General features: G+C 51.7%; 1 protein-coding gene across 3 annotated transcripts; it reads right to left on the bottom strand.

Moving 5' to 3' along the window:
- Positions 1 to 642: 642 nt before the first annotated feature.
- On the bottom strand, positions 643 to 14296 carry NFE2L1 (NFE2 like bZIP transcription factor 1). Of its 3 annotated transcripts, none has more exons than XM_060203640.1 (5): positions 14173 to 14296; positions 11637 to 12627; positions 3913 to 4128; positions 2818 to 2976; positions 643 to 2333 (listed from the first exon to the last, which is right to left on the bottom strand). In XM_060203640.1, the coding sequence occupies exons 2-5, from the start codon at positions 12144 to 12146 to the stop codon at positions 996 to 998; spliced, it is 2223 nt and encodes a 740-aa protein (XP_060059623.1). In that variant the 5' UTR covers positions 12147 to 12627; positions 14173 to 14296; the 3' UTR covers positions 643 to 995. The 3 variants fall into 3 exon arrangements, with proteins under 3 accessions (XP_060059623.1, XP_060059622.1, XP_060059624.1); XM_060203639.1 differs by lacking the exon at positions 14173 to 14296 and adding an exon at positions 13778 to 13910; XM_060203641.1 differs by lacking the exon at positions 14173 to 14296 and adding an exon at positions 13683 to 13832.
- Between the last annotated feature and the right edge of the window lie 581 nt (positions 14297 to 14877).

The raw sequence follows: 14877 nt of genomic DNA, 5'->3' as shown, positions 1-14877 counted from the left end.
AGGTTGTGCTGAATACTGCCTGTCTTCTCCACATCATCCCCCTGCCTCAGAGCAACCCTCAAAATGTAAGGCTGCAGGTCCAGCACTGTGGGCACTATCAGCACCCCAGCTGCAGAAGAGCTCCAGGCAGTGGTGGGGGTGGGAGTGAGGGGAGGGAAGCGAACAGCATTCGCATGCAGGCTCTGATGGAGACACGGGAGCCTCAGCTTTGGGGTGACAGGGCATAAAGGGAGATGAAGTGGCAAGGGCAGTGAATGACATGCTTGGCATTGGGGCGGGGCAACACAGGGCCTCATGACCCTTTCCTGTTCACCCTACCCTTGACTCTAACCCTCCAAGTCAGCCTTGGATCCCACTGGCTCTCCTACAGTGGAAATAGCACAGGAGATCTCCAAGAACTCCTTTAGGGATGCCACAGTGCAGGGAGCAGAAAGAGTTCACAAAGCCCCTCCTGGAAGCCACTCAAGTCTGTGTACCACCCCTCCCCTGGGGTGAAGTGGGGTTTACTCACACTAATAACCAAGTCCCACCTAAAACCTATTGCCTGGAATCCTGGCCAAAGTCAACCTTAACCTGCCCTTTGGTTTTCTTCCCGCTTTGATTTTTTTTTTTCCTTCCTTCCTTCCTTCCTTCCTTCCTTCCTTCCTTCCTTCCAGAAACATGACTTTCTGCTACTTTCCTCTCCTTCAGTAAATCCCTTCCTTGCCCTTTTCCAGCCTCCAACAATGCCTGCACCACCCCTTCTTACAAAGAAAAGGGGTAGGGATAAGGACCCTGTCCACGCAAGGGGTCTGGTCACTTTCACCACCCCCCAGTGGGGGAAGCTGAGCCAGACAGCGTCTATGCCTGCCTCTTCCTCTCCACTGACCAGTCATTCTCTCTGAGAAGATCTATTGGATAAGAAGGCATTAAAGTCCCTGCTGTAGGTCCAGGTCCAGGCCCAGCCCTTCTCCAGTTTCCATCTTGGTGAGCAACAACCCCCTTCCTCCCCAGGCTCACTTTCTCCTGTCCTTTGGCTTCCTCTCTTGTCGCCGGGCCTGCTGGTCTGCCAAAGTGCGGGGAATAAGGAGGACACTGCCATCCCCAGCATACTGGAGCGCATACTGACTAGGTGAGTAGGGTCTCCCATTCTCATCCCGCAATCGCCCAAACACCTCCTGGTACAGGCTCTGGACCTTCTGTTTCATCTGCCGCAGGGAACGGAGGAACTCCACCTTCTCCCGAAGCAGCCGGGCTTTGTCACGCTGCAGGTCTTCCACATCCCGCTCCAGATTTAGAATGGTATCCAGCTTCCGCTTGCGGCAGTTCTGTGCCGCCATCTTGTTTTTGCCCCGACGTCGGATGTCACGGATGAGGCTCAGCTGGGCTTCGCTCAGCTGGTATTTGGACAGCAGCTCATTGAACTCCTCCACAGGCAAGTTGATGATTTTGTCATTGGTAAAGGGAATCTTCATGGCTCGTGCTCGATGCTCATCCCGACTCATCTGCTTGTCCAGGAAATCGGCCTGCTTCTCCTTGCTGCCTTTCTTGACGGTGCTAGGTGGTGGCAGGTCAGCAGAGTCCAGGGCACTGGGAGCCATATTGTACGTATGGTTATGGCCCACGTGCTCCAAGTAGGGCAGGCAGGAAAGCTGGGATGGATCCTGGTAGCTCATGCGGCAGAACTTGGAATACTCGGGTTGGTAGCCCACAGCACCCTCAGCCTCTTCCAGATCCAGGGTCTCAGAGTCAGAGCTGTAGCCAACAGCACCTTCCTCAGAAAAGGAGGAAGAGGCTGAGGAAGAAGCAGAGGAAGAAGAGGAAGAGGAGGAAGAAGAGCTGCCTTCTGAGCTGCTCAGGGAGGAAGGACTATGGCTAGAGTCCAAGGAGAGGCCTGAGTCAGAGTCAAATTCCTCTTCAAGCTGAGAGGCTTGCACAGGATTGAAACCTTCCTCAATGGCCAGGTCCATCAGGCTGATTTCATCCAGCATCGCTTCATCTAACAGACCCCCCAGGGGGTCAGGAAGCTCAGGGCCTGCTGTGTCATTGGTTGAGCCATTGAGCTGGGGTGGAAAGAAGAGTCCTGCTAGGTTGGTGGAGCCAAAAGTGGAATTGAGGCTGGTGGAATTGCTGGGGACCAGCGGGAGCAGCATGGAGCTACTGGCCACAGGCAGGCTCTCCACCTCAGGGCTGAAGAGTGAGAAGTCCTGGCTGCAGCCTCCTAGGGAGGCCTGATGCAGGCTGACATTCTGGTTGATAGGAGTGTTGGGGGCAAGGCTGTAGTTGGTGCTCAAAGGGTCTCCTGGAGGGGCATTGTACAGGATCTCACTTGTGGATGTGTTCACTTCCATGGCCTGAGAGAAGAAAAGAGCACCATGGTTCAGTCAGAGAAGACATCCACCCCTAGCCGAGACGGGGGGATCACAGGAACAAGTGCACAGTGGTTAAGACAGACACAAAACCAGAAGCCACGGCATCAGCATATGGTCCTGCTTGATCTAGCAGGCTTGGCAAAGATTGTGTCCTTCCTGTGGACTCTATCTATCATAGTGCAGGCCTGACCAGCTCCTGGTCATGTTTGGCTAAGATCCCTTTGGAGGGAGAGGTCTTCCTAACACCTAACACTGACTATCTGTCCACTGCAAAATCAGCACAGTGAAAATAACACCCCACCATGGAGTGAGAAAACCTAAGCATGGCAACTGCTGTGAAAGCATATCACTTAATGTCTGATTGCTTTAATTTCCTCACCTTGAAAATAACTGGAGAACAAGGTCAAGCTAAGACACCATATACAAAGAAGTCTAGTGGCTTTGTGCACAGTTCTGATACTCCTACCTGCATTTCCATGATGGACATTAGATCTTGCCACTGTTGCTCCAAATCGAATGGCGACTCTGTCCCAGTCAGGAGAGGAGATAACAGGTTGTTTTGAAGACCTGGAGGCTCACTCTCACTCGGCACTGCTTCTGCTATACTGGAAATGTCTGCTGGAAACTAGGGTAAAACAGAGATTTTAACTGGTGAAGGAAAGACCACTGTTTTCCTCCCAGAGATGAACACCTGAGGTCCTGTTCCTTTGAATTCACCCTCAGTCATGACCTGAGGAATACGCCATCTTATAGACTGCTTCCCTAGCTTGGTGGGCTCTCCCTGGGTGCTGCTCACGTCAGCATTCTCCCCAACAGGGCGGGTAGCCTCCGGCAGCCTGAGGTACTCTTCCAGGAACAGGGCTATGCGGCCCTCCCCACCAGGCTCCTGTGGCAATAGTGACTCTTTAAGTCTGATGGACATAGGCTTTGGCTGCCCAGAGGCTAAAACTTCTTTCCGAGCCTTTCCAAGGGGAAACTGAAGAAGAAACTCACTGCTTGAAGGCCTGCATTCTCTCTCTGTTCCCAAGCTAATGGCTGGTCCTGAGTCCCAAACTTTTTTTTTTTTTAAATATTTATTTATTCCCTTTTGTTGCCCTTGTTGTTTTATTGTTGTAGTTATTATTATTGTTATTGATGTCGTTGTTGGATAGGACAGAGAGAATTGGAGAGAGGAGGGGAAGACAGAGAGGGAGAGAGAAAGATAGATACCTGCAGACTTGCTTCACCGCTTGTGCAGCGACTCCCATGCAGGTCCCCGGGGGCTCGAACCGGGATCCTTATGCTGGTCCTTGTGCTTTGTGCCACCTGCACTTAACCCACTGTGCTACTGCCTGACTCCCAAGTCCCAAACTTCTAACAGAGGAAGAGTGAAAGAGTTCTAGCTTGAGGAAGCTAGCTGCTTTGCCTCTTCTTCTGTTTGGTATCAAGGCATGGCCCCTTATCCAATTCTCCTTTAGCCCACTGACTTAGAGACTTCTACCCAAGATACACATTTAGTCACATCCTACAGATATATCCTGCCTCTTTAAGAATCTTCCAGAAGCAGGCAGAGGTGGGGTACCTGTGCAGGGAAGCTTTCTCCAGTTTCTCCATCCACTAGCAAGTTATGTGCCAGAGCTTCTGCGCCCTCGCCTGGCCAGGTGCTCTCCTGCTCCGCTCCATCTCGCAGTTCTTTATCCACATCTTGCTCCTTCTGGCGATGACTATAATCAAAAATCTCACGCCCAGCCCCCAGGTCAATATCCTGTCGCCAGAGGATGTCAATCAGATCTATGTCCTGAAAGACAGATCACCATGACTTTAGCTTTGGAGTCACGAGGCCCCACCTGTCCTAGCCCCACTATGTAGTCCTAGGTGAGGGCCCTCCTAGCCTCACACCTGCCAATCTCTACCCCTTGGCTTCCTCTCTGTACTGGAAACACTTCCTGCATCCACAAAATCTTACAGACTGCAGCCTGGGAGGTGGCACAGCGGGAAGAGCATCTCACTGGAAGAGTGATTTAGATTTTGAGCCTAAGTTTGATTCTCAGTATTACAGGAGGCAGAATGATGTTCTAGTTTTCTCTTCTATTATCTTTTTAAACCATGAGCTAGGGAAAATATAAACAAGTAAGAAAAGCACTAGCATGTTCCTCACCATACAGGTCTGTGGGTTTAGAACTGGACTGGATACACCCAAACCAAAAGACAGCATCAGCTCACCCTACAGAAGGAAAGGGGAGAGCGGAAGACATTGCTGGTTTCACAGTGGGCTTCCCTTAAAACTCAGTTTGAAGAGAACTGGAGAGCTAGGGAGATCTGTGGTGGAGCATTGCTTTGAGGTGGCCTGGCTTGCATCAGCCTATGGTGTTATTTCATTTGCATAACGGGGTGGGATGGGCTGGAGAGGAAAATCCCTGCATGTAACCACCTGATGCAACCAATGACAATGACAATGACAGGCTGTCTCCAGCAGTCCTCCCCACAGTCCCTGCCCTCCCCACCCCCCTTGCTGGCAGGAGTAAGGCTGAACACCTACAGTTCTTCAAGCCCAGGCTCACCTCCATATCCATCCCTTCCAGCCTCCCAACTCACAGCTGATCCTAGCAAGCCGCCTCAATTCCAGGAGAACTGCAGGCAGTCAGATGATCCTCACCCAAAACCCCACCCCTGCACAGCCAGCCCCACCCAGTGTCCCCTCACTCCAGTGCTTTCACTCTCTTTATCACATGCCAGGGCTCACTGGCTGTCATCAGCCAACCCATTCAAGGGCATAGCTCTCATCATAGCTCAGTCACAACTGTCACCTCTAGCAGCAAAATGCTTTCTTCCCATTCTACCCTGGTGGCTCCTGATCAGTTCCTGTGCCAACTGCCACCCCATCACCAGCACTGGACCCCAGTGAGTAACAGCCCTTCCGGTTCCTGCACACACCACCATCTTCTGTGGCTGAAGAAACCTTAAACTGTTACCCTCAACTCAAGGATTAAAGAGCAGACACTTTCCAAAAAGCATTCTCCTTGGATTTGACCCAGCTCCCTAGTCCTGTCCAGGTACCCCTTCCTTCCCCACCGACTGTTAGAACCTCTCCGGGTCTAACACCTCCCAGGTGTACGTCTCCCTTTAATAGCCCCAGACACCAACCTGAACAGAAGCCCTGGACCCAGGAGCAGAGGGGGGCTGGGCCACCTGGTGACCAGCCAGCAAAGAGTTAAGGGGCCAGCTCCCTTTGGCAGGGCCCCCACCACTGTGAGAGCTGCGGTCCAGGCGGGTCATGGTCTGTGAGAAGAGCTCCAGGGCAGCCGGCTCCGGGTAACCGGACAGGGGGCTGCAAGGTGCTCTTGGCTTGCAGGGTGCACACCAGGCTGGAAAGGTGGCCCCTTGCTAGCTCCAGGGGCCTGAAGAGGGTGCCCCGCCCGTGCTGCTGCCTGGGCGGCCCAGCCCAGCTCCCCTTCTCCATTCTTGAGCAGCCCCCTCCACAACCCCTCAACCCCAGTTCCACTCAGGCACCCAGCAGCCCCCACCCGGAGCTCACCGCAGAGGCTGCAGTGAGATGGGACTCCCACCCCATGCTCCGTGCTCAAGCTGCAGAGGAAAGCAAGCTCACTCCTGGACCTATCCTCCCGCTCTTCCCTATTTCCCCCTCCCCACGCCCCCCAAACTTGTTACCTAGGCTGCAGCAGTGAGCCAATCCCCTCCCCCTGCTACCCCGCAGGTCACTGCTGAGGCTGCAGAGAGCCAATCCCCCTCCCCCAGGTCAGCAGCTGGGCTGCGGAAAGAGCCAATCCCCTCCCACTGTCGTTACCTAGGCTGCGATGAGAGCCAATCTCCTCCCCCAAAGCCTCCGCTGGAGATGCGGAAGGAGCCAATCCCCTCCCACCGGCTGTTACCTAGCTGCAGCCCGGAGCCAATCTCTGCACCAGGGCCGCTGGAGAAGCTGCCGCAAGGAACCGGCCCATCCCAGGGCCGCCTCCGTCTCCTCAAGGAGACGCACCCAGGGGCGGGCAGCCCCACCCAGCCCAGTCAGCAAGCTGGGGTGGCGCAGTGAGAGCCCTGGGGGAAGGGGTGCCACTCTCCCTCCTGTCGCATCCTGCTTACCCAGCCCACTCAGGAATGAGCAGACACTCCTCCCAGAATCTAAGTTTTCCCTGGAAGGGAAAGGAGTTTTCCAGTTCTTCCGCAGGGGATGTGGTCAGTCCTCAAGCCTAAGGATCACAAGCCAAGCTGGACAGAAAGCCAGTCCCTCCAGGTGCAATGTAAGCCAGCTTTGTCACCCTCCCTCAACTCAACAGACCAGACCAGACCAGAGAAGAGGGAAAGCACCTAGCACACATGCAGTGACAGAAAGGCCCAGCTTCAGGCCAAAAAAAAAAAAAAAGACCAAGTTTGAAGGCCAGCACTGACAGGTGTTCTGCAAAGTTCTGGCCAAACATGCCTCCCCACCCTCCCTTTACCCTAGGTTTGTTCAAGGCTCTCTCTCTGCTTGACCCCTCACTCACATCTCAGAGTATAAAAGAAGTTTCTGAGGGAATTAGGATGCAATTCAGATTCCCTCCTCACTGCTGCTCCCCTTGAACCTAAAGTCATGTCAGGGACACTATGTTCTCCTGGACTGGACTAGACTGTGCTTCACCTAGAAAGAGCTGTAACAGAGGCCACCCCCTGGTCTGGGCAGAGTGCCAACCCCAAGGGAATCCTATCCCTGACAAGGGGCTGGGCAATGGGCTGTCCATTGAACAGGCCTGGCCGGGGAGGGGGGGGGGGTAGTGCTGCCACCCCAGGGATAATATCAGCTCCAGCAGTGCCTGTCACATGCTCTGGACCTGGGTATTTTTATCCCGGAGTTGCTGAGGAAATGTTGTTCTAGACACATAATAATCCTCCCTCCCTCTCTTCCCCCCACACTCAGCCAGTGTCCCTAATGCTGACCTGTGCCCCCTACCCACAGGCCCCAAAGAAAGCAGTGAAGGCCTGCTGAGGAAAAGCACAACCCAACGTGACATACTAAGACACGGAGGAGGGGGTCTGGGAGGTGGCGCAGTGGGGGAAGAGTTGGAATTGCAAGTATGAGGTCCCGAGTCTATTCGTTTTTGAATTTTTATTTGTTGAAAGAGGGAAGAATCAGAGCATCACTCTGGTACATATGCTGCCAGGGACTGCGAGGTCCAGAGTTTGACCCCTGATATCTGACACTCCAGAGTGGTGTTTGGTTCTCCCTCTCTGTGGCATGTTAACAGATCTTGAAAGAAAAGAGCAGAGCTGGGCAGCAGCGCACCAGGTTAAGCGCACACTGCACTATGTGCAAGGTCCTGGGTTTGAGCCCCTGCTCCACACCTGCAGTGGATGGTAAAGCAGGTCTGCTGGTGTCTATCTTCCTCTCTCTCTCTCTCCCTCCCTCCCTCTCTCTCTCTCTCTCTCTCTCCCTCTCTCTCTTTATTGCCACCAGGCTTATTGCTGAGGCTTGCTGCTATGAATCTATCACTTCTGGTGGCCATTTTTTCCTTTTCCTCCCTTATTATTAGATAGGACAGAGAAAAACTGAAAGAAGATGGGAAGACAGAGGGAAAAAAAAAAGACATATATGTAGACCTGCTTCATCACTTGCAAAGTGGACCCCCTGCAGGTGGGAGCAAGGGCTTGAACCCGCATCCTTATGCTTGGTAATATGTGCACTGAACTCAGTGTGCCAATGTCCAGCCTGCTATCTCTCCCTCTCTATCTCCCTCTCCCCTCTCAATTTCTCTGTCCTATCAAATAAAATAATGGGGGAAAATGGCCGTCCGGATCTATGGATTCACAGTGCTAGCCCTGAGCCCCAGCAATAACCCTGGATGCAAGAAAAAAAAGAAAAGACAGAAGGGTAAGGTCAAGGTTTTATCCTATACCCCCCCCCCCATTTTATCCCAAACATCCTCAGAAAGCTCCCACAGAAAAAACAGCCAAAACTACCCCAACAGGGTTCCCAGGAGCACTGCCCAATCACACTCACCACTTTGGGAGCTACACTTAGGCAGCAGGATAGAAAAGCAGGCTGGAAGCATACTTCTTCAGACCACAGGCCAAGCCAAGAGGGAAAACCATTTGAAGCCAAAGAACAGGCAAGAGTCAGGTAAAGAGACAGACACCAGGGCCAGGCGGTGGCGCACCTGGTTAAGCGCACACGTTATAGTGCGCAAGGATCTGGGTTCAAGTCCCTGGTCCCCACCTGCAGGGGGAAAGCTTCATGAGTGGTGAAGCAGCGCTGCAGGTGTCTCCCTGTCTCTCTTCTGCACTATTCCCCTTCCCCCTCACAATTTCTCTGTCTCTATTCAAAAATCAATAAATATTTTAAAAAATTAAAAAGAGAGACTGACACTGAAAAGTAAAATACACTCAGGTAATTAATTCCAGTCTCTCTCAAAGCAGACTCAATGTAAGCTAACTGAACAGTCAGCTGGCACTACTGACATCTGGGGGACATCAAGCTATCATTCAGGAGTTATCCTCTAGTTTTGTGGTTGCTTAGCGGCCCTGGCCACTCCCAGAGAGGATGTCAACAGCAACCATTATTCAGTGGTGACAACTGAAACTGTGGCAAAATCATCCCCCACTTAAGAACCACTGGTCCAGAGAAAGCAACACCCATCTTTTGCAAAACCATTATGCTGTCTCCCCATCCCCAGGTGTGTCTGTTTCTCCCTCCCTCTCAATCCCCACTTTCCTCCCTCAACTTCTGTCTTTATCAAGTAAATATTAAAACAGGGGCCGGGAGTTGGGCAGTAGTGCAGTGGGTTAAGCGCACGTGGCGTGAAGCATGAGGATCGGCGCAAGGATCCCAGTTCAATCCCCCAGCTCCTCACCTTCAGGGGAGTTGCTTCACAAGTGGTGAAGCAGGTCTGCAGGTGTCTGTCTTTCTCTCCCCCTCTCTGTCTTCCCCTCCTCTCTCCATTTCTCTTTGTCCTATCTAAGAACAACATCAGTAATAATAATAACTACAATAAAAAAAAAAGGACAACAAAAGAGGGGAAAAAAAAACAGGGGCCGGGCAGTGGGTAGTGCACCGGGTTAATTGCACATAGTATAAAAAAAAAAAAAAAACAGGGGCCAGGTGGTGGTGCAGCTGGTTGAGTGCCCATATTACAATGTGCAAAGACCTGGGTTCAAGCCCTCAGTCACCACCTGCAGGCGGAAAGCTTTGCAAATGGTGAAGCAGGGTTGCAGGTATGTCTCTGTCTCTCTATCACCCCCTTCCCTCTCGATTTCTGGCTGTCTCTATCCAATAAATAAAAATTAAAAAAAAAAAAAGGGGGCGGAGGGTAGATAGCATAATGGTTATGCAAAGAGACTCTCATGTCTGAGGCTCCAAAGTCCCAGGTTCAATCTCCCACACCACCATAAGCCAGAGCTGAGCAGTGCTCTGGTAGAAAAGAAAAGCATATTGCACCAAAATCAAAGACTCTGGGGTGGGTTGGGGAGAGAACACAGGTCCAAGAAGGATGACAGAGGTCCTGGTGGAGGTTGTATTATTATATGGAAAACTGAGAAATGGTATGCATGTACAAACTATTGTATTTACTACTGAATGTAAAACATTAATTCCCCAATAAAGAAATTAAAAGAAAAAAAAACAAAAACCTGGGGAATTGGGCGGTAGCGCAGCAGGTTAAGCACACGTGGCGCAAATATCAAGGACAGGCATAAGGATCTAAGGATACCAGTTCGAGCCCCCAGCTCCCCACCTGCAGAGGAGTCACTTCACAAGCCGTGAAGCAGGTCTGCAGGTGTCTATCTTTCTCTCCCCCTCTCTGCCTTCCCCTCCTCTCTCCATTTCTCTCTGTCCTATCTAACAACAACGACATCAATAACAACAATAAAACAAGGGCAACAAAAGGGAATAAATAAGTATTAAAAAAAAAAAAAAACCCTGCTTTGGCTAGTGGGCTAAGAGCCAAGATCTGGAGCATGTGTGAAACATTTTGCATATCTCAACACCCCCCCACTCCAAATCACTAAATTGTAAAGCCCAGTCCCAGTGCAAGACAGCCTTCTTTCTCCCAAATGGTCTGGAAAGAAAAATGAACTCAAAACAAACCCATCTGAATGAGGCAGGTTCAAGCCTGGACCCCACTGCATCAAAGGAAGCTTTGGTACTGCAGTCTTTTTCACTCTCTTTTTCTTTTTTCCTTTTTTTAATTTTGTTTACCAGAGCACTGCTCAGCTCTGGTTTAGGGTGGTGTGTGAGATTGAACCTGGGTCTCTGGAGCCTTAGACATGAGAGTCTCTTTGGATAACCATTATGCTCTCTACCCACCCCCTTCTTTCACTCAATCTCCATCTAAAAATTTAAAAATAAACACAACACAACCCTCCTTAAGGTTAAGTGGCAGAGCTCAGAGTTGTCTTATCAAGTTGGTGGGCAGCAGATGTCATTTATACCATCAGAGGCAACTATCATACTCTACCCCAAACAGTATGCCAGCCTCATAGCAGAAGCTTAAGATCTCTGACAGCTAAAGTCAAGCTGGCAGGCAGGGGTAGATAGCATAATGGTTATGCAAACAGACTCTCATGCCTGAGGCTCCAAAGTCCCAGGTTCAACCCCCTGCACCACCATAAGCAAGAGCTGAGCAGTGCTCTGGTAAAAAATAAATAAATAAATAAATAAAATTATATTAAATTTTAAAAAGCTGGCTTGGGCAGCAGAATGCCGTTTCTCTTTCAGCTCAGTCCTCTCTTCCCTGTACCGGGCCTTTAAGAAAGAATGGGAGCCATGGCCTTCTTCTGGCCAAGAAAAACTACTTAAATCTACCTACCCCTTTGGCTGAAGCCCAGGAGAACCAACTTATCAGGCTTTTACAAAAACAATAGGCCTAACCACAAGGAGAACTTTCAGGATATGTGTGTGTTTTTGATCTGGGGGAACTTTAAGGCAAGAGTTCACAAAAGTATTTGTGTCTTAGCAACTGATATACACTGCATCAAAGCCCATCACAACATGACTCCCTCCCCCACCACAGGCCTCCAGAAGTCATGTTGAAATCCAAGCAGTAAACACAGTGGCATGTGCTAAGAACCTCCCACTGCACAACAGTACATTTAGAGGTGGGTCAATGGCTCAACACAAGGAAATGCTCCTCGCCTCCAATGCCAGTAAACAATTCAGTCCATTTCTACCTAATGACAATGCCTGAGGCAACCCACTCACACACCCCAATCTATTTGGTTCTTTATAAGGGGTAGTGCTAAAGCCACAATTCGGGATTCATTGCCCTCCATGTCCTCCCCAACCACTGGTCTTGAGACCCACCCCTCCATGTGGTCACTAACCTCTTTCGTTAAGTCTCCACTGACTGGAGGGGCTACGGCTCCCAAATCCTCCAAATCTTCACCGTATCCCTGCTCCGTTTCGCTTTCTCGAACCCCGCTGTCCGGGCCTGTCACATCTTGGAGACCACTGGAACTCTCGAGGGCCAGGCCTGAGCTGGGCTGGCTGCCAGAGACAGACCCTTCTGGATCCCGGTGGACCAGCCAGGCATTCACCTCGGTGGTTGGCACCTGGAATCTGTCCAGGGCCCTCACCTGACTGAGGAGCCGCCGGGCAGTGAAGTAATTGTCCAGGTCTATGCTCTTAGGGTGGATACCATAGCCATCCAAGGTATTCCTCAGGTTGTGGAACTGGGTCTGAGTATAGGCAGAACTGGGCCCCAGGATGATCTCCCGGAGTGGGGGAAGCTGTGAGGTGAGGTAAGTATCCACGTCCACCCGCACCCCAATCAAACTCAGCAGAATGGTGAACTGGAGGAGTCCTTCCGTTAAGTATTTCTTCAGAGAAAGCATTGCTGAAGGACCAGAATGTCTATGCTGTTTGGTTTTTAAATCTTCCAAGAAGTAAATCCAGGCCACTGCTCTGCTGCTCCAGTCAGTAAGTTACCCTTCTCAGTGCCAAACCCTGTACCCCACCCTGGCAGAACACAGAGGCTGAGCGTTTTGATGGCCTTGGAGGAAAGCACACCCAGCTGAGCCAAGGCCACTCTATAGACCACATTCACTCTCCCCTTCTTGACACCTCACCTCTGAAAAAAACAACTGCTCCTAACCAAGTCCAGGCCCTCAGTCCACATACAGTCACTTCCTCACTCACATTAGTTGTCTTTCAGTAGATTCCACAGCAGGCTGTTCTCAGGAACAGCTGGCTTTTTTTTTTTTTTTTCCTTCTCCCTCCTAAGGTTTATTTTCTTTGGCTGGAGCTACAAGCCTTTTGTCTTGGGTCAGAGTGTCCCGCCTCCTCCACACTTACCAGGGGGGTTTCCAGAGAAACCTGAAATAGGAATCACAAAAGCAACAGGATAAGATACCATAATTTTCACAATATAATGAAAGCATAAGGCAGAAAATAGACTCAAAGGCCACTTTTAGTTCCAGGGTGAGAGAATCAGCCTGCATATCTGAGGCCCCAGATGCCACAGGTTTGATTCCTGACACCATCTCACGTGACAACTCTGGTCCTCTCTTCCTCTCTCATAATAAATGATTAAAAAATGTAAAAAGGTCAGTTGCAGGAGGAAAAAAAATTATACGACAAAGCAAAAAGACCTGTTATATAGATAGAACAACAATAAAAACAAGCTCAAAAAAGACCCCACTTACTGGGTAATAAACTGACAATTCCCTAAAGTGTAATTTGTTTTGAATAGGTGGGCAATGCCCAGGACAGTCAAAATATTTTCAAGTTGTCTGATTTACCAACCCTCCCCCACCCCACACACAGACTACCCAGCTTCTATTTTTAGCGTGAGAAGCACATTTCCCATCTTAAAAGAAAGTTGGCTTCCCATCTTTCAGAAGTCTATAATCTTTGTCCCTTCCAGTTCTAAAGGGGAGGGAGAGATTATTAATGGGTGAGAGTTTAAAAGGACAACAATCAGTTATGACTTCATAGGCAAAACTCAAGTCTTTTCATTTCCCAACTTTGAAATCTTATTTCTCTTTCCTATCATTTTCACATGGGGTGGGGGGGGCGCTACTGAGAGGTAGGGTGGAAGCCAGAGGCAAGATCCTTCAGTCCAGAATTTGCATAGGCAGGTTTTATTTTTATTCATATGACCTTCTGAACCAAAGCAGAAGGATATGGCCAAGTCCTCAACTTAGCCAAATGGGGAGGTAGGGTGTAAAACCTGCCTTTCGGTTTCTGGTCTCCACTTTCGAGCTTCCATTAACCTCAAAAACCCTCTCTTCTTCATTGCTCTGACCCATCTACCAACTTCGTCTGAAGAAAAAGGAGAATTCATATTCTCTCTCTGGTTAAACTGCAACCCACAATTCCTACTTTCAGCTTCCCACTTGCACGTAACTTAATAGTAAAACCTTTCAGACCCCAATCAAGCTCTAGAAACCGAACAAGATCCCGTCAAGATCTCGGTAAGGTGAGCGGCCTCTGGCTCTGCCTCGGGCCCACCCTGCCCAGATACCCGAGTCCGGCTGAGCCCAGCTCGCCATGCCCGCTCGCGCCGTCCCGGCTCCCGGCCTCCTGGGGCCACAGCGAACAACTCCGACTTTCTCGGCCTTGACCCACCCTAAAGCCAAGCCCTACCCCGCCCTCCGCGCCCCAGGCCCCACCCCACGGCCAGGCTCGGCCTAACACCACGCCTTCTCCGGGCCCTCAGCCCTCCCCCGTCCAACCCTCCCGGGAGCCCGCGAGCCCGCCGCCGCGCAGCTCCTCCCCGCCAGGCCCAGGGTCCGGCCCCGCCGCGAGTCCCGCACCGTCGTCGCTCCCGCCCCCTGCCCTCCTGCCCTTCTGCCCCTCTGCCCCTCGGCCTCGGCCTCGCGGCGCCGCTCCCGTCCGGAATAGGAATGTGCCCGATACCCGCCGCTGCCGCCACAGCAAACCCTCCGCACGAGTCCCGGCCTCGCCGCCGCCGCCACCGGCCGGCCTACAGCTCCCCCAACCTCCGCTTCCCTCCCCGCCCCCTCCTCCCACCTCACGCGGAAGCCCGCCCTCCGCGGCCACCAGGAACACCTTTCTCCAATCAACGAGCCGCATCTCCGGACGCCGCCGGATGTTGCTTTGACTGGCGGCGGAAAGTGCCCAATAGCTGAGTGTGCCTCCTCTCCCTCTCCCGATTTCCCAAAACTGGCACCGATCGCAGCCCAATGGGTGTGTGGCCCCGCCCCACGGCGTGAACCCACCAATGAGTGGGGAGAAGGCCCAGTCGCCCCGACCCCTTCCCGGTTCGCTGCTGTAGGAGGAATTACAGTCTGGACTTAGGACGTTTCCAGGCCATTCATTCTTGGGGTCTCAGGACAAAGGGTAGGAAGCGATAAGGCCATTGGACCGTGCAACCCCCTTCTTGAGGGTTCCCACGGTGATTTGCAAAAGTCCAGTTAGACCTTAGGGCCGAGGCGGGGCACCGAACAAGTCTAAGTTGGTGGCGACGCTCGTGCGGCCATCCTGGATACTGGCAGCGGAAGCCCGTCCCCCGACTTCCGCTTCCTGTGAGCCTGCCGCAAACCCCTGACCAGTCTGGAGCGGTTTCGCATTTGTCCCTGCTAGGGGTCACAGCGCGGGAGC

This window comes from Erinaceus europaeus, chromosome 12 (assembly GCF_950295315.1).
Source record: "Erinaceus europaeus chromosome 12, mEriEur2.1, whole genome shotgun sequence".
NCBI classification, from domain to species: domain Eukaryota; kingdom Metazoa; phylum Chordata; class Mammalia; order Eulipotyphla; family Erinaceidae; genus Erinaceus; species Erinaceus europaeus.
Note: the sequence above shows the minus strand (reverse complement) of the source record. Positions and strands in the feature narration are given on the sequence as shown.